Below are 27,372 nucleotides of genomic sequence, written 5' to 3'. Positions count from 1 at the left end.
GTGCTTGATTTAATGTTTGTTCAGGTATTTTTTATTTGAGCTCAATTACTGAAAACTCTGGTTTCCATGTATAACCAATACACACATTGAGCCTTTTGAACTTCAGCTAAAAGTACATAGTAAGTATCTTTCAGAAAAAAAGAGTTGGATATGTTGACTAGCTTGACAGCAAAGAGTCTGAATCTCTGTAACATTTTTCTAACACTCACGAGAGAGTAGAATTCAGGATAAAGTGGATTCTAGTGACTAGTGTCCAAGATAGTAGTTTTTTCCTCTTTTTCTTTTTCTTATTTTTTTTTCTGAAGTAATATGTCTGTAGGAATCAGTCTTGTCTATGGAGCAATCATACCAAATAGATATAAAAAATGCTCCCTCCTTTTCTTCTCTCTTCCTTCTCTAAATGTTTATTGAAAGCCTTGTAAATATACCAGTTGATATGAAAATAGCTGAAACTGCAGAGATTCAGAAGTCTGAGACCTGTATGTTCTCAGTCTAGGTGAGTGGACACACTTGAAAAGCAAACATAGTAACAAAAGATGATAGTTGCTATGGCAAAGGGCTATATAGGTTGTCAAATCAACTCTTCGGTAGGGAACACTAGGATTGAGAAAGGTTTAGCGTCAAGGGTTTAATTTGCAACCTTGAATTTGAAAAGATCCTTGTCAAGGAAGATCTATTTTTAGTACTAAACTTACAACTATAGTTATTTTTTTTTTTTGATATTTAGTATAACTTTTATTGTATGTTGGCATCCTAGAAAAACATGGTTCCTCATTCAAAGTGTATTTTTTTTTCTATCATGGCAATAGTAAATACAATCAAAAACACAACTAATAAAATAAATTAAACTACGTTTATATCTCATGAGGTTAACCAGGTTTTCCAAAGTTTAAGTTTATACTTATTTATATAAGGCTGAGCATATATAACAAAGTTTCTGAAGTAATTCAGTCCTCATGAAACCTAATTTCTATATTCCTGTAATGTCAATACATTTAAAGATAGAGTGGTTGGCTTTCCTCTCTCCTGGGAAGTGCACTCCCTGTTAGTTGAATAAGGTATGCAGAGGTGACAAAGGACATTCTACTATAAAGTTGTATCAGTTCTGGGTGTAATGAGAAAGTTTTACTCTGACATAAGACAATATTTTTAACAGCTTAGAAAGTTGGTTGGAAAGAATGACACAGTTATAGATTTTAATAATTTCAAAAACTTTTCCTGATGAACTTTAAAAGGCATGCAGGAGAGTGCCTGCTACCAAAAAGCAAATATAAAAGAAGCCCCTTGCTGACAGAACAACCTTTAATCCTTCAGACATTATCTGTGGCCTAAAGGAGATTTAACAGGCAAATGTCACTGTACATCAAATGCCTTCCTTCCAGAGATTGCTTTATTATATCTTAGTTTAAAACATAAATTAATCCCTTAAAAGTACTAAAGTTATCAAGTAAATCAAATGAAAACAAAAACAACAAAAAACACCTATTGTAGTTAATTCTATGCTGATCTTCATACTCCGGGAGATAATGCAAAAGATCAGTGGGCCGAAACCAGTTTGCTCAGTGGATAGAGCTTGGCCTGCAGACTCAGGAATCCCAGGTTCTATTCTGGTCAAGAGCATGTACCTTGGTTGAGGGCATGTCCCCAGGAGGGAGCTTGCAAGAGGCAGCTGATTGATAACTCTCATGGATGTTTCTAACTCTCTCTCTCCCTTCCTCTCTATAAAAAAAAAAAAAAAAAAAAAATCAATAAAATATATTTTTTAAAAAGATCAATGGATTTAAAGAAAAATGTTACATACTGGTATACAAGGCATGCCTCATCTCCCTTTGTACATATTTGTATTTAATTTAATTTTCATAGAGAAGGACTTGCATTTATATCTCCACTCAGAAGCAGACTCTGGTTAAAAATATCACCTTTATTAAATCTCAACTAGCCATCAAATAAACAAGTACATTTCAAAGTAGTATTCCCACCCTGCAGGGTTCCAGTTAAGGAAATAATAAAGTGAAATATGAAAAAAAAAAAAAAAGATTGTTCTTTGAGAGGAAGGGATCTAATTAAAAGGAGGACCTAACAACTCCATGGATTAATTGGGAGCCAGCCGAGATAATTGGACCTATGGGAGTATGATTACACCCATCATAACGTGCTTTGTTCACTAGTAGAGGGTAAGTGCTTGACGCTTTAATTGAGTGTAGCACTACAATGAAAATAGAGATGATATAGAAAAATTTGTATTTTGGAATGCATTCTCCTGAAGTTCTCTGGCATCTTTAATAACCCCCCCCCCCCGCGCACCCCCCCCCCCCCACACACAGAATCAATCTCTAGGGAGCCACTTTGATAACAGTGTGGTTACAATCATATCAACCAAAATAAATTTATGCTATTCAAAGTTGATATACAGACCACATGTAGCTGCATTGCAATTAGAAATTCAATAAGATCACATCACTCTGCAAGTGAAGTTGAAACAGGCTATTTTTTTTTGAAGATGGTATCTTTAAAAGCTTATTGCAATAAACACTGCCTTTAAATTAGATGATCTTCCAGGAAACAAAACTACAGAACTGTGGAGCCTCAGGGAATCTTATCTGGTCAGACTTCCTATTTTTACAGTTGAAGGGTCTGTCTGGAAACAATGGTTGAAAATTCTAGAACAGAACTAGGTCTTTATTGGGAATAGGAGGTGCCGGGGCTCATTTGCTAGATGTAGAGTATTTCCTTTGAAAACGCATGACCATGACTGAGAAACCAAAAGTTATTTGCATACATCTAAACACCTTGTGATTTTATAATATTTTAAAAATAAATCTCTATGTAAGGGAAGTGTGGAGGTGGTAAAATAATCACTCCATTTGCACTGGAAAATTGGATGGCTTGTACTCTGAATAGTGAAAAGTTATTCCGGTTTGTTAGGTAAAAAGGCAGAAATGATATCACTATAGACAGAAAAGTATGACTCAGACCCCCTCAGTAAGCAAACAGGCCGGCACATAGCACAGGCTGCCCTTGCAGGCCCTGTGTTCCTCCACCAAAGAGCAGATTCTGCCAGGAGCTTCTCCTACTGAAACAGCATTGTCTCTCCACTTCCTGGCAAATCCTTCCTTCCTTGGCCCTTCAAGCATGAATCCAATCCATACTTGGCTCCCTTTCTATTTTAAACACTGAAGACAAAGACACCTTTTAAAAATACAAATATGGGCATTTAGACATCCTGACATCTTAACCTGAGCTACACAACATCGTAGGTCTTGGCTGCTCCCTATCATCCTAGTTTTACCTAAATTACCTCCTTCCTTAGACTTCCAGACTGAACCTGAATGGCACATGCTATCTATGCTCCTACCCCTTGTGTTCCTGTACTTCTTCAGAGCAGTCATTTGAATTTTAATAATTTGTTTAATTAGCTTTTGATTTACAGGTGAATATGGAACATTTTGTTTCTTTACTCCTTTATATCTCTCCCTCCCTCCCTCCTCTCCTCCTTTCCTCTGTTCCACCCTCCTTCTCTCTCTCCCTTTCATTCTTTCTTTCTTCCTTTTCTTTCCCTCCCTCCTATCCCCCCTCCCTCCCCCACTTCCTCCCTTCTTGTCTTCAGTCTTTATCATTCAGTCTTTCTTTTCACAAATATTTAGTGTTCACCAAGGTCCCTGCCCTCCTGGGGATTACATTTTGACAGGAAAAGCATACGTCAAACCATAATTGCAATACAAATCACGATAAACACTAGGTGGACAAGATTCAAGGTCATATACCACCTTCACTACATTCATATCAGAACCAACAATAAAAACTGGCAGATAATGGACCTGCCATAAGGCAAGGAAGCAGCATAGAGTTTTTATAAATAACATTGGATGTATTGTCAGTATAAATTGAATTCAAAATTTGCTACCTATGGACACGAAGCAAATTGATTTGTCGCTAATTCTGTTATTAATTATAAATAGTACTAACAAAATCTTCCCTTCAGAATTAAATGAGAGTAAAGTTACATAAATCACTGAGAAGAGAAACTGATAAGCACGTAGAGCTAGAATTATGGTAGATTTTCAGAAAGGCAAAGATATCTTGGACTATGTATATGAGTCTGTAAGAAAAGGAAAAACAACAAAATCAATAATAGTTTATAGCTTTTTTTATTTTTAGGAGATCACAATTTAAATTAACCATAATTAAAACCTCACAAAAATATGGAATAATTAATTTTAAGCACTGAGCATAAGATACCCAACATTCTGGCATAAGGAATTATATCATCTTTAGAAATATAGCTTTATGTATAAGAAGCCACCTGGCAAACGCAATAAAGCAGTTTTATTAATATCATAAGTTTCATGCCTTAATCTGATCAGATTTGCTCAGACAGTCATCCTGTGTGCCTCAAAACTCCTGCCGTGGGTAAGGAAGTCATGTTTCCATGCCATTTGAAAACTCCCGTCCTCTGTGGCCTCTGCTGTCTGTAAATTTGCAATCCAGAGTTAGGCCATGTCTCTTTTATTACTGTCAGGATTTGCTTACAAGCCAGTCCCAATTTCTAGCTTATTGTTGCCTCATTTATAAAATTATTTTGGGAATTTTTTTATATTTGGCAAACTCTAAGCAAATTGAAGCTGTGTGTTATATTCTTTTATACTACAGATTCTACTACTGAAATTTTTGCTTGAATTGTCCCTGAGAAAATGACATCAATTAGAAATATTATCTTTTAATTGTTCCATATTCTATAGCATGTAAACCTATATAAATAAATAACTCATAACATGGTTTTTAATCTTTATTTATATGACTAGAGGCCCCATTCACGAAATTTGTGCAAGGGGTCCCGCCTTCACAGTGCCGGCTGCCACTCAGCCCCAGCTGCCTCGTGGCCCCACCCGCTGGTTGTTCTGGATGGTTGTTCCGCTGTCCAGTCTAATTAGCATATTACCTCTTTATAATATATAGGATCTTTCTAAATGTCACAAAGTATGGGATTAATATAGATACAATAGAAAATTTTAATAAAACAAGAATAAAAAAATAAAACCATGAGGATGTTAAATAAGCTAGAAATGCTGTATTTTTATCATTCTCAAATATCAAATTATATCCCATTTTAGCACAACATTACAAAGCATAATAATGTCATAGGACTACTAATGTTTATACTTGCATATTAGTAATTATCCTTTCTCGACACTCTATGCACAGATTCACATTATTTGTTGAAAAGTAAGCCAGGGAAAATGTCTCAAAAAAAAAAAATAGTTTCAGTCATTTAAATTTAGTTGATTAGAAAAGAGTGTCACCAACCATCTTAAGTTTGGCTTGACTTTGACATAAGCTGAATGGATTAAACAAGATGTGTAAGTTGTAGAATTTCACTTTTTATAATAACATGATATATCCATTCTACCACACGGGGCTGGTTTGCCATTCCTGTATGACTGTTCCCATCACATCAAATACAAAGAAAAAGAAAATGAGACATTTAGCCAGTGCTCTCCAATAGGACTTTCTTCACTGATGGAAATACTCAGTGGCCGCCTTTAGGCACACGTGACTATTGAACACCCAAAATGTGTGTGCTGTGACCAAGAATTTTTTTTTTGCATTCAATTTTGATTGGATTATTTTAAATATAAATAGCCACACATAGTGAGTGTCTATCGAACTGAACAGCATAAACTGATCTGAATAATTGACCCTGCACCTATTCATGCAATTTCTTAAATGAACATTTTTCTCAAGGAACAGGACAGTTATGTCCAAATATATTCATAATAATCTGTTTCAAGTTGCAGAATATGACTCGTCCTGAGTCTCTTTAGTTATATTCATAAGGGACTGAAGATCACAGAAGGCAGAGTTGCTATTATGAGAACCAAAGTCTGACTCACCCCGTCTACACCTGGGGGGATAAGAAGCCGCCTTGCTAACCTAACGTGCTGGCACTGTCCCTGCGTGAATCACCATCTGCTTCTGCCATGAGAGGAGGAAGGAAGCTCCGAAATGTATGGTTTATCAAAGGTGTGAAAAACAGGCGAAGAGATGTGGAGTCACTCCTTTTTTCCTGCTCATCCACTAGATTTTCACTCTGGGGCGAACTCATCAGCACATTTTAAGAGAAACGTAACATATTTCTGAAGCATATAAAGTGGACAAATTGAGGATGTCCTGACACACATTAATATCCTAGGTTTATATTTTAGTCCAAACTGTTCTATAAAAGAAGCTTATGTATTTATTGTGCTTCATCAGGGTACCAACACTTGGGCATTGTTCAGCCCTAGAGTTTTCATATTGATCCCATGAGGTGATTTAGAATACCCTAAGTGACGTATTGTTTTTATCACCTAAGCATTAAAGTGGCCTACGATCAAGTCAAACCAGTGCTCAGTGGGCAGCAATTCTATTGTGTATAATTACAATTACCCACACCCTTCTAACTTTTAGCCAATGCTCATATCCACTCGCCTTCAATCACACAGCTTTGTTTTATGTGTGCAACTTTGGGCCCTTGGCACCCTGGGAAAAATTTCCATTTACCATCAAGTAGCTTGTTACTTTCCTCACTTGATTGAATTTGGATATTATTGTCTAAGTATATGAGGTTGGAATCCTTTATGATGATCAGATTCTTATCTGCATGATGAAGATATTACTTTTTTGTGCTGATTACTGCTAATGTTTTACAAAAGGAAACTTAATTTACCTGAGCAGTTTTGATTTATGGATTATGAACTAACTCAGTGTTGCCTTTAAAAAAAATGACAGAACATTTGTTTGCTTTGTAAAAAGAGTGACTATTAAATAAGCAATTGACTAAAGAGATTTATCAGTGTCTCAGGAAGCAGGGTATGGCTGTGGTAAAATTAAATCACTTTATGTTTTCAATATACCTCATGACACTTTCAGGTTTGGGTAGAGTGTGTATAATTGTTTCCTAAAATGAGACTCTTTTGAAGGAAAAATAAGACTATTTTAATGATTAAACTGGGACAACAGGCATGCATGGGAACTGCCCAGGCAAAGCAGAACCCAGTGACCCTAGATTTAAGAATTTAAGAATGTTTAGATAGGCCCTGGCCGGTGCTCAGTTGGTTAGGGTGTTGTCATGATATGCCATGGTTATGGGTTCGATAACTGGTCAGGGCACATATAGGAATAAACCAATGAATGCATAACTAAGTGGAATAAGAAATGATGTCTCTCTCTCTCTCTCTCTCTTGCTATTTTCCTTCCTCTCTCTAAAACTAGTAAATAAATACTTTTTAAAAATGTTTTATTTATTTCAAAGAGAGGAAGAGAAAGGGAGGGAGAGATAGAAACATCAATGATGAGACAGAATCATGGATCAGCTGCCTCCTGCAGGCCCACCACTGGGGACTGAGTCCGTAACCTGGGCATGTGCCTTGATTGGTAATCAAACCATGACTTCCTGGTTCATGTCTCAATGCTCAACCATTGAGCACACTGGCTGTGCAATAAATAATTAAAAAGAAAAGAATGCTTAGCTATATGGGAGCACCCCTTTATTAGGAAACTAATGCTTGGAAATATAATAACCCACAACTTTCCTGAACTGAGAACTGAACTGTCCCTTGCTTTAAGGGGGTTCATTAGTCTACTATGTTGGAGACTCCCTAACTTCCTCCAATTTTTATCTCAAATCTTCTGGTACGTTACCATTGCTTAGGATCTTACTGTTTACTTTAGTCCCTGAAATATTTTACAAAAGTGTATTTAAAAAAATCTTTCCATGCTTCAAGCTCCTACTTAAATATTATGTCATAGACCCAATGTTTGTTTCCTCCCAAAATCCATAGTTTGAAACCGAAGTCCCAATATGATGGTATTTGGAGATGGGATCTTTGGGAGGTGAGTCGTGAAGACTGAACTATCATGAGACTCCAGAGAGCTCCTTCAAGACTGCTGTCTATTAAGGAGATGGGCTCTCACCAGACACTGGATCTGCTGACATCTTGATCTTGAACTTCCAACCTTCTAGAATTGTAAGAAATAATTGCTTGTTGTTGATAAGCCACCTAGTGTTATCCCAGTGTATGGTAGTTTTTCTATAGCAGCCCAAGCAGACTACGGCATATTCTTTTCTTTATGATTATCATCTCCAGTAACATATGAGGAAATGTTTCCTTTGGCTTCCAGGTTTGGACTATATATTTTACCTTTCATTTTAATTCAATTATGTCCCTTCATGTTGCGGGTAATTGTTAACATGTCATTCCTCCACAATTGCATGGGTAATGTTTTTTTTATATGTTTAACTCACAATGGTACTTGTCTCAGTGTACTTTCATGGTGTCTACTGAGTTGACCAAAGAGATTACTGAAGAGGTACTAGAGGATGTTTGTAATTTCAGGGAATTATTACTAACTACAGGTATATTACTAACTCCAGTTATTATCTACTATGTGTGCATGGTGTTTCTGAAATCATATTTTACATGAGTCTGAACTACACATACCTAACATGCTTATGAAGCTGAGATTCAAATAATTTATTTATTAGGTCTTCTGACAATATAATGTAAATCTGGAAGGAAAAGGTGGTTTTTGTTTAGTTCAGTGCTTTATCCCCAGTGCCTAGAATACTACCTAACACATAGTAGGTGATTAATATTTTTTTTTTGAGTAGACAAATACAAAATCTGTCTTACTTTTTACTATGTGACATGCACATAAAAAGACTAATAAAAACAAAGGCATAAAGCTGTAGTTATGAAATTTTAGGCCTTGCTAAAAAATGGCAGGAGACTAGAAATTTCAATATTAAGTAATCTAAAACTGGGCAGAGCTTTTTGTAGATAGATATGTCTTAAATTATAAAGGAATCATCGAAAGAAAACTCTTATTTCTAATTGGGTCAAGTGTTTACACTGATTTTCTTTAGATAATATTTGATTCTACTTAAATTGGGATACTATATAATAAAAGGGTAATATGCAAAAAGACCGAACTATAGAACCACTGGTGGCTACATATATGCACTGACCACCAGGGGGCAGATGCTCAATGCAGGAGATCCACAGGTGGTCAGTGCGTGCCCATATGGGGAGCATTGCTCAGCCACAAGCCGGGCTGACAGCTGGGAAGCACAGCGCAGTGGTGAGAGCCTCTCTGCCCACACTGCAGTGTTAAGGATGTCTGACTGATGGCTTAGGCCCACTCCCCGTGGAGCCTAAACCATCAGTCAGACATCCCCTGAGGGCTCCCAGACTGCTAAAGGGTGCAGACTAGGCTGAGGGATCCCCCTCCCCCCAGTGCATGAATGTCCTGAACCTGGCTTCTAGCTTAATTATAATTAACTAACAGAAAATTACTTTTGTTTTATTAGCTCTGTGCATTTCAAATCACTCCACATTCTGCCCTTATGGGTGACAACTGCACTAGGACTCACCTCTTTCAGGACAAAGTCAAAACATGGATTTAATCCAACTTTTAATCAGCTGTACAGATGGGTTTATTTCACAAATACACTCTGATGCACAGATGGAAGTTCCCGAATGCCTGACAAGGCGTTAAAACTGCTATTGATATTACAAAGGAATTAAAAATCAGCACAGGAAAGTATAACTAGTAGGGGCTTGATCTCCAACAAGTATATTAGCTTAGCCCTTATACAATATTTTGTCCTTGGCAGAAAGAGAAAACATATTTGCAACAAATAATTTGGAGTACACATTAGGTTTACATGATCTCAGTTTTTACATGAAATATATTTTTAGCCTTGTAAGTACTTAGTAACTCAAGTAAACTAAGTTGGTAGAATATATGCATATAAATATTTTAACAGTGTTTCAAGGGATTGACTTTTTTAAATGACATCCTATCTGAAATACAAATGCAAAAATAATACATAAGTCATGAAAGCGGTACATAAAGTATGAACATATTTCAGTTAAATGTTAAGCCATTTCAATAAAATAAATCACATAATAATCAGCTTAGTATGAAATGGCTTCAACAATCAACAGCCTCTAGGCACTACCTGAAAATTTGCTGTAAACACCTGTGGTTTTTTATTATGAGCTTATTTTCTTCATGGAAAGAAATTAGTAATGAGCTGTTTCTATTCTTTTGTTCAAGTAAATCCCAATATATTTAACTTCCCCGATTCAGAATTTACTACTTTAATTTCTTTCCTATTTTCTTAACAAAACCATCTTGTATCACTTTATATCCTAGATTCTTAACATTACACCTCACCATCCTCCCATTTTCTCACTTTCAACAACTGAAAATATTAAGAGTTTGTATCAATTCTATTTGTGAAGTAGAAAATTCCTAAATCCTACAAATTAATAATAGAAAGACTTTTAATGGCATAAGCATGATTAATATAAATTATTTCCTAGCTTAATAAAAGAATTAAAAAAGCAAGGAGAGTTTAGGGAGATGCTGTTAGCTTGCTGATTTGTTTATTGGGAGGAGGGTGTGACTGGAAGCTAATGACAGCAATCATGGTAATCTTTAGATGACCAATATGGTAGACCAGTTGCCACAAGAGACTATTGAATACTTGGAATGTGATTAGTGCCAACTGAGACGTGCTCAAAATGTAAAATATACATTAGATTTTAAAAATAAATTTAATATACAACATTAATATTTGTGTTTATTTAATGTTAAAGTGATGTTTTAAACATATGAGATTAATGAAATATGTTGTTAAAACTAATTATATAGTATATAGAGTAACATTTAGTTTTCCCCAGTTCCTTTTAATTTTGTTAAGAGAGCTACTGGAAAGTTTAAAATTACATTCGTGGCTTGCACTTATGGTTCACATTATATTTCTATTACACAACACTAGTCTAGGATTTATTTAGAGGGAATATCTCAAATAGGAGAGTGTGTCCTGCTAGAGGTAATTACACATAACTTCAGACAGAGAAATAAGCTTTCTTTTCTGTCAAATGGTAATGGATATTATTAATATTTCTAAATTAATGACCCACTATACAGCTATGGCTCATTTAACGTAAATTAATCTAAACAATTTCACATTTATGTGTTTAAGTTTCGCTCTTCCCATTGCAAACTTCTTCTAAAGCAGCAGGTCTGGTCCAGGACCAGAATCAAAGCAGCTCCATAGGCCATTTCTTTCGCTGAAAGGATACCTACTTGCTTTTATCTTCTCCATGGACTTTTCATTCTCTCTGCATGCAGCCTCTGGCGTTCTCCTCTCGCCCATGTTTTCATGTCTCCCAGTACTGTTTTATAGCTTGTCCCTCTCCGCTTTGGACAGTTTATGGCCCTAAGGGGCTGTCCTCCAGCCCTTCTCTGCATGTATATATTTCTGCTTTTGTTCTCAGTGTTCTTTGTCAATTTCTTTTGTTTTAAAATTCACTCACCCTTGGGAACATGATTGCCCTTGCCATGCTCTGCCAGAGCTCAGAGGTAACTGACTAGCCTCTGTGCACCGCAAGGACAAGGCCGCCTGGCAAAAAAGCAGACACGTGGATCATACCTTAACCCAGGCTATGAGTAGAACTGTTCCCCTCAAAGGTGACACGCTAAGGCAGGTATATCATAAATAATTTCATGCACAACAGAAGATGTGAAATAAACATAATTGAAACTAATGATTAGTGCCTCCTGCAAAAATCAGACTTTGATGTTTGCCAAGAACATACATCGAATTTAATGGACATCATTTAATTCAGCCAAGTAAGTTTACGAAAAAGAAGAAAAAAAGCAAACAATCAAAATACATTTGGAAATGCATTACTGAACGAAGACACAAAATGAAGGAGAGAATCGTACTATTATAATTCTTAGCTATCATAGTATTTCATTTGACATATTTAATTTCCCCTAAAAGTTAGCACCCTTTTACCCCTGTATATTTTTTGACTTTAGGTATAACACAACAGCATTGAAATATCTTGAGCATTATCAAACTTATGGGATATTTCATATTTATTTTTTAATTAATTTATTTTTTAAATTATTATTAAAGTGAAAAAAATTTAATAAAATTATACAAGTCTCAAGTATATAACTTTATAATACATCACCTGTATATTGCATCATGAATTTATCACTCAAAGTCAAGTCTCCTTCTGTCAACATTCATTTGTACCCAATTTACCCTCTTCTACCTCTCCCCATCCCCTTTTCCTCTGGTAATCATCATACTCTTGTCTTTCTGTTTTTCTTTTCTTTTTTTTTAAATATATTTTATTGATTTTACACAGACTGAAATTGAGAGGGATAGAGAGTTAGAAACGTTGATGAGAGAGAAACATCGACCAGCTGCCACTTGCACACCCCCCACTGGGGATGTGCCTGCAACCGATATACATGCCCTTGACCAGAATTGAACACGGGACCTTTCAGTATAAAGGCCAATGTTCTATCCACTGAGCCAAACCGGTTTCGGCTGTTTTTATTTTCTTTACTTAATTCCTACACCTTTTTTATCCAGCTGTCAGTCAGTCTGCTATCAGTATCTATAAGACTGTTTCTATTTTGTTATAATTTATTTTATTCATTAGATTCCACATATGAGTGGAATCATAGGGTATCCTTCTTCCTCTGAGTGGTTTAGTTCACTTAGCATAATGTTCTCCAGATCCATCCTTGCGGTAGCAAAAGGTGAGATTTCCTTTTTTTTTTTTTTTTTTTTTTTTTAAACTGCTGAGTAGTATTACATTGTATAAATGTGCCACAGATGATTATTTTTTATCTGATCATCTACTGATAGCCACTTGTGCTGCTTTCAAATCTTGGTTATTGAAAATAATGCTGCAATGGACATAAGGATAAATATATTCTTTTGAATTATCATTTTTGGTGACTTTGGATATTCCCATAAGTGGTATTGCTGGCTCATAAACCAATTACTTTTATTTTTTTTAATAAAGAAACTCCATACTGTTTTCCACAGTGGCTATACCAATCTGTATTCCCACCAACAGGGTTGACTTTTCTCCACATCCCTACCAACACTTGCTATTTGTTGATTTATTGAGGATAGCCATTCTGACAGGTGTGAGGCGATACCTCATCTCCGTGATGATTAGTGATGTTGAGAATCTTTTCACATGCCTATGGATTTAATCTTAATGATTGCTGTGTCCTTGAACATTAATTTCATCTATGAGCTGAAATAACAGGCTGAATCAAAAGTAGATTTACAGTTGTTCATATGAAAAATAATACAAGAATTAATAAATAATAATGAAAGATTAAACTCTGCATTTTGCACACTCATAACTCTAAACCTTTCAGTTCTCTCTGTATAACAGAATGAATCTCCAATTTCAAAATCCTTACAGTGGGATTATATAAATGAGGAAAACTCCAAAGAAAGTTCAGATTATGTACCTAAGTTTGGGCCAATGGGATGTCAGCACAAAAGGGGTGAGGCATGTGATAAGTCTTCTGTACAGGGATGAATCACCCATTTTACTTGCTTTGAGTTTCTGGGTACCTGGAATGAAGAAAAGCGATCTAGCATTCTAACAACTTTCTATGTATGCCCTGCAGTGAGCTGAGAGCAAAATCCATATGCTAAGATGTTGTAGCATCTCTGAGCACATCAAGAAGCAATCTGAAAACCCTGTTCGACCCATTACTAGGCCTAATTTATGTCCGGGTAAGTAAACCTTGATATATTTTAAGTGAGTCTTATTTTGCCATTTTCTGTTATACACACTGAATCTAATCCATACTGATAGAGTGTTACTCATGTTGAAGTCATGTTCTGACTTTATCTCATACAGGCATTTCTCCTAAGATTTGTAAATATAAAGCTCTTCCATAGATGTCTCCATAAATATTGTATTTAAAAAACAAAACAGCAACAACTTTCTATTCAGCAGAGCAGGTATTTTATAATACAAAACATTTACACAGCGGATAACATATTTATATAAAAGATCAATATAAAGCATATTTCTGGTACTAATGCATAATATTATACTCATTATAATGCCCAGATTTTAATAAAATATATGTAACCTCTAAATAATACACGTATATTTTAATAATTTTAAAAACTAATCAAAGGGTTCTGCTACATATTATCATTTCCTTTTCTTTATATTGAAACTTCTCTTTAGTATTTCCTCTATTATAAAATGTATACCTAAAACACTTAAAAATAATGTTTTTTGTAAATGTTCTCTTAAAAGATAGAATGACACTTTCTACATTTTTTACACCTGCTTTCTTCAGTTACCATGTTAGCAGCTTTATTAGCTATGACATTAAATATTCTCCAACAGTAGGTTGTATATAACCATTTAACTATAATTGCATATAACAGGCTTATCTAATATTTTACTGTAATACACCATGATAACAAATAAATCTATATCTATATCATAAATTATGCCTTTGGAAAACTGATGAGTAGATTTTTGAGTCAGATGGCATAAGTACTTTTAATACTAGTATAAACATTTTCAAACTTACCTCATGGAAGAGTATATTATTTTAGCCTTTAACTTTTGCCCAAAGAGAACACTTAATTATTTTTTATATTTTCCTAATAATAACTTTGATTTAACTTGTATTTACTTTATTAGTAAATGTGTTCTTTATTTTTAATATGGAGAGGCAGAGTTTTCCTGAAAACATTTACCTCAGAGAGCATATTTTCGTGAACACAGGATGGTTTCATTGCTTTTATTCTGCTTCAAAAAATTTTAGTCTACTTAGAAGTGTCTGGACATTTAACCACATTATGGTGAGATTTCTGCATATCATGGAAGCTACAGGCAAAATGTGACTATTAATTCCCTATTTCACCATTTTCCTCAACTGAGGAGTATCATTGAACAGGCCATGTCTAAAACAAGCTGCCTCATGACTCACTCAAGTGACTACTGTTGAGGTTTTGTTGTTTCTACTAAAGGAAAAGAAAAAATCAAACTACTTGAGACTGTCATTCATATAGCTCATAGAGACATGAGAGAAATAACAATGATCAATTTTGGAATTTAAAAATAACATAAAAATACTGTTATAATTAAACTAAGAAACAATTTTCACTATAGAACATCACACAAGTGTTAAATTATTACGTCATGTTAATCTATCACATTTAATTTCTTAGCTCCTTATGAAACAAAGTTTTAATGTCTACCTTCATATTGTTCTGAGAGGCTAATCAATGTTCTTCTTGTCACACTGCTAATTAAACCCAGTCGTAAGTTGGTTGAGTGGCCAATATTAATTTCTCCCTCTCTTACTTACAGAACCTTGGTTTTGAGGTGACTACATCTGCAACATTGCACCATATGTATCAAGAACAGCTGGGCACAATGTCAAGCTCAAGAAATAAATCCCAATGAGAATCATCCATGTGATATTACTCTGGAGACAGCTCCTGATCAAGCATCAGACCCATTATATAAGCTGGTCCAAAAGGATCAAAGGAGAAGACTCATGTTTGACATTGGAGAAGACGATGGCTTTTATAGAATCCCACATATGAAGAAAAATGTCCAATTGCCATTTGTATTCATCTTACAACCATGAGAAGAAGTAGAATGACATTAAGGTTCAATGGCAGAATTTAGAAGAAAGTTCTGGATTGCTCAGTGACATTATTGAATCATTGATCTAATTATATCGATAATTAAGTGAAGTGCATTTTTTAAAGCATGTTTGAGTCATGATTTATATTACTTGAAACTTAAATCATCCAATTTGTTTCTCTAGCCTATCATAGGAAATGACTATCCTCTTTCAACTGCCCTAACCTTCCAGAAGGTAGGACAAACTTCATATAGGGGAAATCTCATTTGGGTAAAAATATAATTTAAATATAGCAAATATCTTAAACTGCTTAAATTGGAAACACTGAATATAAAGACAGAATAAACTATCAGTAAAGTTGTTTATATCTGAAAACATTTTCCCTTGATTAAATTTTAAGAAAATACTGTTAGTATTTGCTGTTTTATTTTAATTATTATTGAATAATTCTTTTGAACTGCATTTCAGTGCTTCTCAAACCTAGCTAGTCTTCAGAATCACCTGGGGATCCCCTCCTCCACTCTGACAACCAGACAGGGGTCCAGGGCTAGAACTCCTGACTCTCAGGAAGAATATATGCCTTCTATATTACCAATACACTATAATAAAGTCTTCAATAATAAAATAGGTTAAGAAAATTTAACTTCCTTTTTTTTTGTAAAGATGTATTCCTCAAAATATAAAGATACATAACTTGGATGCATACAATATATATATTTTTTCATTTGGCTCATGTTTGAAGCAAAGCAATATCATAGACACAAGATACCCTGACTTGGATTTAAATCCCTGTTCACCATATTACTATTTGGCAATCTTAGATAAGTGGGGGTTGTATTTATTTATTTATATGATTATCACCTTCCTCATCTGCAATATGGTAATAATAATACCATATACATGCCATAAAGATGTGACTGTTAAGCTGAGGCATTTAATAATGCCTGGTACATTCAGCCTCTCCATTGTTCTAATATTAAGTCTTAGAGTTGCTTGCCAGCTCACTGACTTCCACTCTTAATTTCAGGTTGAAATTTCAGTATATCATCTCCCAGGGTACAAAAAGAAACAGTATTTTTTATCTCCCTGGAATTTAAGTCAGTATCTCAAAGGCTCAAGGGAAAAAATGAAAACAAAATAAAGCAAAATATCCCAGCAAACTAAATTCATGCTACCACTGTCTTTACAGTAGTTTTACTGTAGGAAATCGATGGTCAATTTCTGCCATTATCCTCTTTAGACTTGTTTCCTAGAGATAAGACTTCCATTTTGTCTAGTACACCCAAAATTCTCCTAGCTCTCTACAAATCTACTGGATTTTAAAAATCTTCCTGTCCTCTTTTGTTTCCTCGCCTTCAACTGGAAGATTCAGCAAATTTCAAACACCCAGGCAACAATTACCACAAGCATCTCCCATTTATGGGTGCTCTCCATGTATCATGATCTAAACCAAGACATTTAGATCTGTGCCATTTAATCCTCACAAAGTCCCTGTGGATTATGGATAATTCAGACCCTGAGGAACTTGCTCAAGTTCAGCTGGGTGACATCTGGCAAAGCTGAGCTGTGTGTAAATGTCTATTTGACTCCACAGCCCAGACTTTCAACCAGCACTCTTCTATCTCAAGGCAATCTCCAAGGTGGCTTACAGTTCCCATTAGCAAAGACATTTAACATTGCAAGCATTTTTATTTCAACCAGTGCGTGCTGTTCAAGGGCATATTGAAGTGATTGTTTCCTTTCCAATAGCGCAAAAAAAAAAAAAAAAAAAAAAAAATTACCCCCAACTTATCAAAATAGTCCTTGCACAGTAAGGAACTAATCTATCCACAGTGATTTTTTTTTTTCCATATAAAACTATTTTGCTCAGAATCTTGCCTCAACTTGCTGAGCAATTAAAGCTTCTTTCAGGCCCCAAAATGGATTATACATGTTTCTCTAGCTCTATATTGTCTATTAGTAAACCAATAATTAAGATTAAGATTGCAACTTCCTCCCAGCATTCTATATTCCTCTTTTCTGCTTTATTGGTCTTACTAACCATTACTATCTTCTAATATATCACTTAATTTATTTGCTTCTTCTGTTCATTTTCTGGCCTCTCTCAAAGAAAGCAAGCTCCATGAGGACAGAGGTTTTTGTCAGTGCTATCTGCTGCATTTCCTTCACATCGTGAGCAATATCATACAATGGGTGCTGAGCAAATATTTTCTAAATTAATGAGTAAACAAAAATGAACAGTGAACAGATGTGATTATTCCTCAGTGAAACATTCTGTTCATTTTGAATACTGTTTAAGTCTACAGTACTGTTATCAACTACACTTATTTCCAGGGCACCTAGCTCATAGTAGAAGAACAGTAGGATATTTACTAGATGGTGCTAAAATGTTTTTAAAGTGGCTCTACCAACTTTTGTTTCCACAATGAAGAATTTAATTGAAGCCATGTGCAGGCCTCTTCAAACTGTCAGTCTTTAATTTTTTTTTCTAATCTAATAGGTGTGAAATGGTATTTCATTATGGTTTTACTGGCATTTCCCTAGTGCACATCATTCAAAATAGTCATGAACCTTTATTCTTTCTCTTCTGTAAAATTATTTTGCAAATTTTTACCCAATGAATTATTGGGGATTATTTATTGATTCATAAGAGCTCACTGCATACTTTTCACAGGAATCATTCATAAATTAAGTATTGGTTTGATTTTAAAAAAATTTGGTGGCCTTATAAACTATTTCTTGTAGTTGAATTTATTAGTCTTTTTCTGCTATATATACATTTTTCATGCAAAAGAAGACTATGTTGACTTCTAAATGTTTACTAGTTTTGACTCACATATGTAGTTCTTCCGTGCAACTGGGGTTGATTTTTATATTTGGTGTGAGGCAGGGATCTAGTCAATATTTTTATTCAAATGAATAACCAGCTCTCCCATAAAAATTTATTAAAATTTTTCTTCTTCACCCAATAATATGCAATGTCACATCTCTAAAGTATCAGATATTAATGTTTATTTTCATGTTCCCAATTTCATATATAATTTTAAAAACATACATAATTTAAAAAATTTAGGCATATTTAATATGTGAAACTTTATACATGATTAAAAAGAAATCTAAATCACTCAGAAACCTAATTGCTTAAGCTGTTTTTAAAATTGTATTTTATCTTAGCCAGTCAATTGTAGGCTCTCTGTGGGTGTTAAATTTCAATAAATAATCAATCAAACATAATGTAGGAAAGTTAATACTCAAATGTGAGGCAATTTCTAAACAGGCAATTTATTATTTCTATGCAAATTCTTCAGTTCTATGCTTGTAGTAAGGCAGACCCTATTGTGTGAAGTTAGCCATCATCTTTCACCGTGCACTGGATTTACTACAAGAATATGTAGAGACTTTGCTTTCTATTGTAGCTCTATCAATCTGCAATAATGTGAGAGCCCACCTTCACACATAAACACATCAACATATTAATACATTTTAAATATGTACAGCAAAATTAAGATTAGTGAGTCATAAAACACAGGATTTGTTTGACAGTGATATTGTGTTTTGAATTTGTGATGAAATAGTCAATATGGTATGACTTGGGCAGTAATTTTAATGCACACTGACCATCAGGGGGCAGATGCTCAACACAGAAGCTGCCCACTGGTGGTCAGTGCACTCCCACAGCAGGAGTGCTTCTCTGCTGACTGACCTGTCTCAGCAGCACACCAGCCCTGGGCCACTGGGTGACAGCCACCCACTCCCTCAGTAGTCCTGGAGGTCCAATCTCTGGAGAGCAGGACAGGAACCCACAGACCAGTGCTTGCTGGCATAATCCTGACAGCCCTGCTGGCCTCCTGGAAGTCAACTTCAGGCACTGTGGCCACTTCTCCTTCCTGGATGCTCCACAAGGAAGAAAAGATATAAAAGCAGCCTCCAATTGCTCTGAACAACCACCGTGAATGTCAGCAGGATGGATCCGGATTCCAGGCCTGCTCAGGCATCCCACCACTTGCTTGAAGGGCTGATTGCATCCCAGCCCCCACAACCAAACCCCACGGATGATACCAGATGCAGGGCTGTAATGAGTGGGAGCTGCAGGAAAGATGTGACAGGTGGTGTTGGATAGCTTGTTTTAGGCCCGATCCCTGCAGGCCATGCCAACAGACCCCACCTGTGCACAAAATCGTATGCTGGACCTCTAGTATATATAAATTAAAAAAAGAGCTAATTACTAAGCTACTCTGATAAACGCTTCAGTAAAATAATTTTAGGCTACTGGCAATGTCCATGTGATGAACTCTACAGGAATATAAAGATTTTTGAGATTCATATGCATATGTATAATAATATTTTGTTGCAGTAGTTTTTCTAAACATATATAAAATTCACTCTCTTTACTCCTGCCCTATTATGTGGGTTTTCCTACAATATAAATAATATTATAGTGTATCAATTACCACCCAAATATATTGAATTATGCCCCCCTAAAATCTTTGTTCCACTGACCCAATGTCAATAGATACTTATTCTAAGACTGTTAAAGTCCTAGGTTATGAATCTTATAATGGAAATCAATAATTTCCTATTTAGAATGCTTGCTTTGTTCCACCAGAGTGCTTTGCAAATTTCACTTCACAAAACTCTGAGGGTTTATTAAGGCATATTTATGTGGTTTTATGTAATACAGTCACTGAAAATATTTTTCTTATTGGTCAATCTATCATCACCTTCAGGATTTATTGCAGGGTCACATGAAGAATTCTTCAGTAGTAGGAGGCTAACTGTATTAATATCTACATCTGAATAAATTATTACAAGGGCATGTTAGTTAAAATTATGTGAACATAGCTTTTATTAAATGTATAAAACATATATATATATATATGAATTCTATGAATTTAGGATAAAAAGGGCCATATGCCTGGGATCCATTATAAAGACCACAGTTATTATAATGTGTTGTATTACTATAGGTTACCTTTGAAAATTCCTGATCACTAAATTGACTGTATAGATTTATATGCATGTTACATACATGTGCATATATTGGTCATATATGTTGTATGTATTTATATGTTACATGTTACAGGTAAAATAAGCATGTTATATATAATATGCATATGCACAATAGACTTAATTTTATAATCAGCATTTTTGTTCCTACATATTTGTAGATTTTGCACTAAAGAATAGAATGGCAAAGTAAGTCAAACACTAAATTAGAATAATGTAAATAGTTATAAGCACTGTGTTGGTATCTAAAATGGTAAAAAGAATTCCTAAAATAATTTGGAGACAATTTCAACAGTGAATCAAAGGACGGATAATAGTTTTCTTTTATTAGATTGGATTCCCTTATGGTGGGATCCTTATGACCTAAAATACATAAACAAAAAAATATTAAAATTGATTTTTGCTACCAATTTAACTCTATTGTACATGTAATATATAAAGAATAGACAATGTCAACAGATACTTATTCTAAGACTGTTGAAGACCTAGGTTATAAATTTTATAATGGAAATCAATAATTTCTTATTAAGAGGAATAATACCTTATACTGAATTGTCATATGACAGCTCAAAATTTGTGATGAAAAATATTACATTTACTATGTCATATATTATATTGATTCTGAGTCTGTATTTAGTGTATGAATGTCTATCATTTTCAAGAACTCATAATATGTAGATTTATTGTTAATTAACCTAGATTACACCTGTCTTAAGTCTACTGTGGTATACTTTTACCTATGATTTTTTAAAAACATATTTTTATTGCCCAGCCAGCATGGCTCAGTGGTTGAACTTTTAAAATATATTTTAGTATAGTTTTAATACAGTTTAAATATTTTGTTAAATATATAATATTTTTATTGACTTCAGAGAGGAAAGGAGCGGGAGAGAGAGATAGAAACATCAATGATGACAGAGAACCATTGATTGGCTGCCTCCTTCAGTCCCCTCACCAGGGATAGAGCCAACTGCCCCGATCTGGGACAACACTTAACCAGTGAACCATTCTGGCCTGGCAATTTTTTTCATCAAATGCTAAATTTACTTCAAGAGTGTGTGGAGAAAAAAAAAAAAAAAAAAAAAAAAAAAAAAAAAAAAAAAGGTGTGTGGATTGAATTCAGTTTGCTATGGGTAGTAGGAAAGGGAAAGATAAAATTTACTTTACAAAGATGAGGTCTCAAGTAATAGAGCTAGTCATAAACTTTACAGGTGAAGAGACATAGGGCCAAAAATGTAATTAATTCTAAATTCCACTGTAGCATTGACTTTGGTTGGGCCATTCACTTATATTACCACTGAACTAAAATATATTTAAGTAGCCCTCATGATGTCTTTCAACATTGTAATTAAATCTTGAAAATCATATTAAAAAGCTTATTTAATATGATTTTAATGTTATTATTTACTCATTACTAGTGCCAAAACTCTTAATTGGAGTATTATGAAATGATGTATTGTTCCAACACATTTATATCTCTTTGTAGAAAAATATATGACTATCGTTTAAAATCCAAGAGGAAGAGGGCATGAGGAGTTGGCTATTAGAACCTAATTTCTTTTTTTTTTTTAAATTGAGCTGAAAACTTTTAACATCTGTTGTACTTGATTAGTGAAGCTTTATTTTCATTGGCTTCCAAAAAAATGCTGCTACATTCAAACAAGTAGATTAAATGTTATTAGCTTTAATACCTTTTAAAACAAGTAATCTGTTGAAGTGATAATGGAATTTAAAGTAAGTACATTCATTAAATTGGTTTTTACACAATTGTGGTTTCCCTGTTGGCCACATGAATCTCTAAACCTGACATTGCTAATTACAATTATAATAAATGGTAAATGTATACGTGATTAACTTCACACTATACTTAAAGTAGACATAAAGGTAATTGAAGAACTTTGCTGTTATGTATTATTCTAGCAAAGAAAGACTGCTATTTTGTTTGTCTTACAAATAAAAAATAGAGATTTTTTTTTACCATAAATGCTTGAATCTATTAAAATTAGAAATTTAGACTGCAATGACCACTTGCTCACCTACTATTAGATGAAGGGTAACAGACTCACAAGGCAGAAAGAAATGAAAGAAGAGAAGGAGGAAGGGAGGGAGGAGAGAAGGGAGATAGGGATGGAAATAACATTGATAGGAAAGATCCAAGAGCAATCTTTCCATATTAATACATCCCAATTTAGATTTCCAGTTACTTAGGCTTGAAGAATTGGCTCCACAGTTACACATGGCTAGAGGCCATGTTTTAATACTTCTTTGTGTGTCAAGACACCTGTCTTTTTACTTCAGTGCCAGAAGGGTTTAACATCTTGTCACTGAAGCAACACATTTATAGGTGTCACTCACTCTACCATCTGTTCCTCAGGATAACAGCCACCATTATCACCCAGCCCCAACCTGAGGCTTTCACAATCTCTGTGGATTAAAGTTCAGATCTACAAGGAAGAATGGCTATCAGTCATGTTGCCATTCAACTTTGCCTGACCTTAACTCTCCTGCTGTCACTACTGCAGTGCAGCCTGTTAACTTGGTTTTTCTTCCTGTGTTTATACTGCACTGTAAAGTTTTTGATTAAGCAATTAAACCATATTTTCACCCTTATTAGCATTTTTGTTCCTGTTTTACTTTTTCCAGTTCACTAAGACACTCAAGGCTACATCTATAGTATTTTTAATAAATAAATTTAAAGGGAATGAAACCTAATTAGATTTTGGTTCTAGGGTAACTAGTCAAATAATATGACAAATGGAATGAACTCACACACACACACACACACACACACACATAAACAGATTAAAATAAAATAAGAAAGGAGGGTATTGTGTTAAAAGCTAGCCAGTACATGGTAATCAAGTTTCTTAAAAACTTATTTAATACGATAACAATGATAATGTAAAACAATCCTATCTAATAAAAGAGCAAAGTGCAAATTGACGGTACTTCTGCTACACCCACAAGCCATGCCCACAAGCCAATCAGGAGCGAGTATGCAAATTACCCCAACCAAGGTCACTGCAACCATGGAGCAAACAGGATGCTTAGGTTTCCCTGGCAATGGAGAAAGCCAAGCTTCCTGGTTGCCCTGGTCTGCCTTGGGCCTTCCTTCCAGGCTACAAAGTTTCAATTATAGAAGATAAATAAATCTCAGATACCAGGCTTCTGCTTGGGTTGCCGGGGGACATTGCCAGACTGCAAACCACCCAGGCTGCCCTTAGCTCCAAGGGAACCCTCTGATCCAGGACACCCTTCAAGGCAAACCAACAGGCTCCCACCCATGCACCAGGCCTCTATCCTGTCTAATCATAACTAATAAGAGAATAATATGCAAATTCACCATCATTCTAACACATAAGGTGGCTGCCCCCATGTGGTAAAAGTTGACTGCCCTCATGTGGACACAAGATGGCCACTACAAGATGGTCAGCAAGGGAGGGCTGTTGGGAGGGACCAGTCCTGCAAGGGAGGGCAGTTGGGGGGGAGGACCCAGGCCTGCAGGGGAAAGCAGTTGGGGGGACCCAGGCCTGTAGGGGAGGGCAATTATAGGTGACCAGACCTGCAGGGGAGGGTAGTTAGGAGAAAACAGGCTGCAAGGGGAGCAGCTAGGCATCAATCAGGTCTGGTAGGATCGGGCCTACATGGGCAGTTGGACATAACTCAAGGAGTCCTAGATTGGAGAGGGTGCAGGCTGGGCTGAGGGACACCCACACACCCATGGGCAGAAATTTCATGCACCAGGCTACTAGTATTATTTATAAATATGTATTACAAGCTGATTAACAAATAGTTATTGCTCACACTTTCATGAAAGGTACCCCCTGACTAATGATTTTTAGATACCTTCAATCAAATAATTCTAGTCAGTGATTGGAGGCTCTTTCTTAACTTTCTTTCTTTCCTGGTCATATGCAATGGTTCCAGATTATGTGTGGTATTTTCATGCCACCTGTATTTTTATGGCTGTCATTATTTCTATATAAGGTATTCTTCCACATTCAAATGGCCAGAAAAAGGAAATGGACTCTGACTACTCATTGCCAATCAAACTAATAAAAATGTTTTGCAAAGATGGTAAGACATGATAATGCTGTCAATTGAAAACAGCTCATTACAAGGAAGATTGTATGTGCACATTTTGTTCTACAAGGAAACTTTTTCTGTGGCTATAAAACAGCATCCCTTTCTTACTACAAACTGAATTCCGCTGCATCCTCTGGCTTTGCCCACTGATTGGTTTGTGTGCTTGCTCATTGTGTTTGGAAGGTTTCAGCTCTTCTCTCCTCTGGGAAGCAATAACTATTGCCCAGTAATGTTCCAGGATGCTGTCAGTATGCCTTCTCTTCCTTTTTATAGGCAATATTAGCAGGTTAATCAGTGATTTAGTCAACAAAACAATAGCTTAGACTTTCCATGTGCGCTTTCCAGGACACGTCAGCATGGTCATTTGTGAACATTTTCTACCAGTTATTCCTAGCCATTGGCCTATGAGGCACTCTGGCTTCCATCTGCAGTTGGCTAGCACATAAATGTCACGATGACTCTTGATTCATTTGAATATGTGTAAAGTAAGCTTATTTCCTCAGCCAGCTACAATTGGATATCGCTACACTAAGGCATGTTTGTAATGTGCACAGAAGCTGGAATAAAATTATACTGCAGCCCCTGTTTCTAAAATAAGTGACTCTACCATGAAAATCAAGTGTATGTAAAGATTTCATCATTGAAGTGGTATTACTTGGAACCATTGTTCTCCTTTCTTCATATAGAGACCCTCAGTGGCAGCTTCTGCAAACAACTCTGCTTCTCTTATTTAGAAAGTTAAGTAAATATTTCCATTTCATTTATTTATTTATTTATTTATTTATTTATTTATTTATTTATTTATATTTTTATTGATTCCAGAGAGAAAAAGAGAGGGAGAGTGAGATAGAAACATGATGAGATGATGAGAGAGTATCATTGATCAGCTGCCTCCTGTATGCCCAACACTGGGAATTAATCCCACAACCTGAGCATGTGCCCTTGCTTGGAATCAAACCCAGTACTTTCCAGTCCACAGTTCAACACTCTTATTCACTGAGCCAAACCAGCTAGGACAAATATGACCATTTTACAGTTGGGGATGGTACTGAAGAAAGGTACACATAATTCAATGCTCCCCATAGGAGCTGTACATAAATAATAAGCTGAACACACACAAATAATTTTAGCATTATCCAGAATATGATTTTGCTCTAGGGAATTAATTCATTCAACAAATATTTATTGAGTTTCTATCACACTGCAAAACTGATGAATGAAATAGTTCTTGGCTTCAAGAAGCACAAATTTTAGGGGAGACAGACATAATTGCACTATATTTACATTATTGATATAATAAAAGTTGATGGAAGAGCATTGGTATTTCAAGAAGAGAATAATCAGAAGAGAGAAGTAGGAAAATAATAGGCAAAATGACAAAGAGAAAGGAACAATTCATTTATGTGACAAAGGGAGACTTTAAAGGTGGGCAGTGTGGATAAAAATTCTGTGGAAAGAATATATGTGGGGCAAAGACAAAGTAATGGAATAATATTGCTCATTAGAGGAGTCTCAAGAAATTTCGTATAACTAATTCATACATGGACATAGATTCCAAGATGTAAACAAAGAAAAATGATGCAGACATAGTCCTATACCAATAGGTTACAGGACTCTGTTGACTAGGAGTTAACTTTTAAAATAAGTACTTCTTTAATTTTTCTAGACCATTAGTTTTGTACTGATTTAAAGACTTATTCAGCCTAAACACATTTAGATTTTTTTAGAAAAGTGGGAGTAAAAACTAATTAAAAATGCAATATGATAATGATGTATATTAATTTAAAATTAACTTTAGCCCATAATCCAAATGTACATAAGTTACAAATTAGAATTTACCGGTTTGTGTAGTGACATGATTCTCTGAACTGTAAGTTAATCTTTGGCTGCTTCAAGTTTATTAGATATTATCACTGAACAATATAAAGTATTAATTTCCTGGTAATGAACTTTCTAAGTAAACCACCTTTGTAAGTCTTAATTTTCAAGACAATTTGGTACAAATGATAACTGAAGAAGTTACCAAGTCAGTATGTATTGTTATAGTGAATAAAACACATGTGATTATTGAACCTGTCCCTTTTAAGATGTATTTATTTGTATATAATACAATTCTCCACATAAGTGTGATTACATTTAAAGAGTATGCACATTAAAATAAACACAAAAACTGGATTTTTAAAAATAAGAGCCATCATTGTTCAATCAAGAGCAGGAGACTGTAACTGTCAGTAGGGTCTTTAATGCTCTTTCCCAGTTGAGCTGCATCCTTTCTCTGTAGACTCATCTATCAGTCTTACATGGTCACACGTTGTGTTCTCATCCTATGCACAGAACAAGGATTCAATATTTCTTTTAATCAAATAAAATGAAGGAGGAGGAGAGACAGGAAAAAAGGGAGTGAGAGGGAAAAAAAAATAGGAGAAGAAAGAACATAGAAAAGGAGGAAGAAGGAAGACATTCATGAGAGTTAAACTAAATGTCTTTTTCCTATTTTTCCATGTTAGTATCAAATTATTTACTAAATTATTTACTAACACAAATGCAATCATGTGAAATGCTTCATCATATCTTCAAAATATATTTTCTAAATAAAAAAAATGATATATTTTACTAATAGTTGAATATTAAGTATCCTAAAGGGTTTTATTTAAACACTAGAGGCCCTTTGCATGAAGAGATTTGTGCAACAGTCTTTCCTTCCCTTGGCTTCCAGCACCAGGTTTCCTCCAGCACCTGGGACCCAGGCCTTAGCTCTAGCCAGAGTCTGCC

General features: G+C 35.1%; 1 protein-coding gene across 11 annotated transcripts in view; it reads right to left on the bottom strand.

Annotated features, from left to right (window-relative positions):
• Positions 1–27,372, bottom strand: part of PCDH9 (protocadherin 9) — an 897,448-nt gene that overhangs the window by 428,833 nt on the left and 441,243 nt on the right. Inside the window, exon 5 of one of the 11 annotated variants that reach the window (XM_084876517.1) lies at positions 4,019–4,099. The exons of the other annotated variants lie outside the window; for them this stretch is intronic. Within the exon in view, the coding sequence (XP_084732643.1) occupies positions 4,049–4,099 (51 nt within the window). The 3' untranslated portion in view covers positions 4,019–4,048. Of the gene's footprint in view, positions 1–4,018; positions 4,100–27,372 lie in introns of those variants that run through there. 11 annotated transcript variants of the gene reach the window in all.

The sequence above is a fragment of the Pipistrellus hanaki genome (assembly GCF_964339955.1).
Source record: "Pipistrellus hanaki genome assembly, chromosome: 3".
Classification (NCBI taxonomy): Eukaryota; Metazoa; Chordata; class Mammalia; order Chiroptera; family Vespertilionidae; genus Pipistrellus; species Pipistrellus hanaki.
Note: the sequence above shows the minus strand (reverse complement) of the source record. Positions and strands in the feature narration are given on the sequence as shown.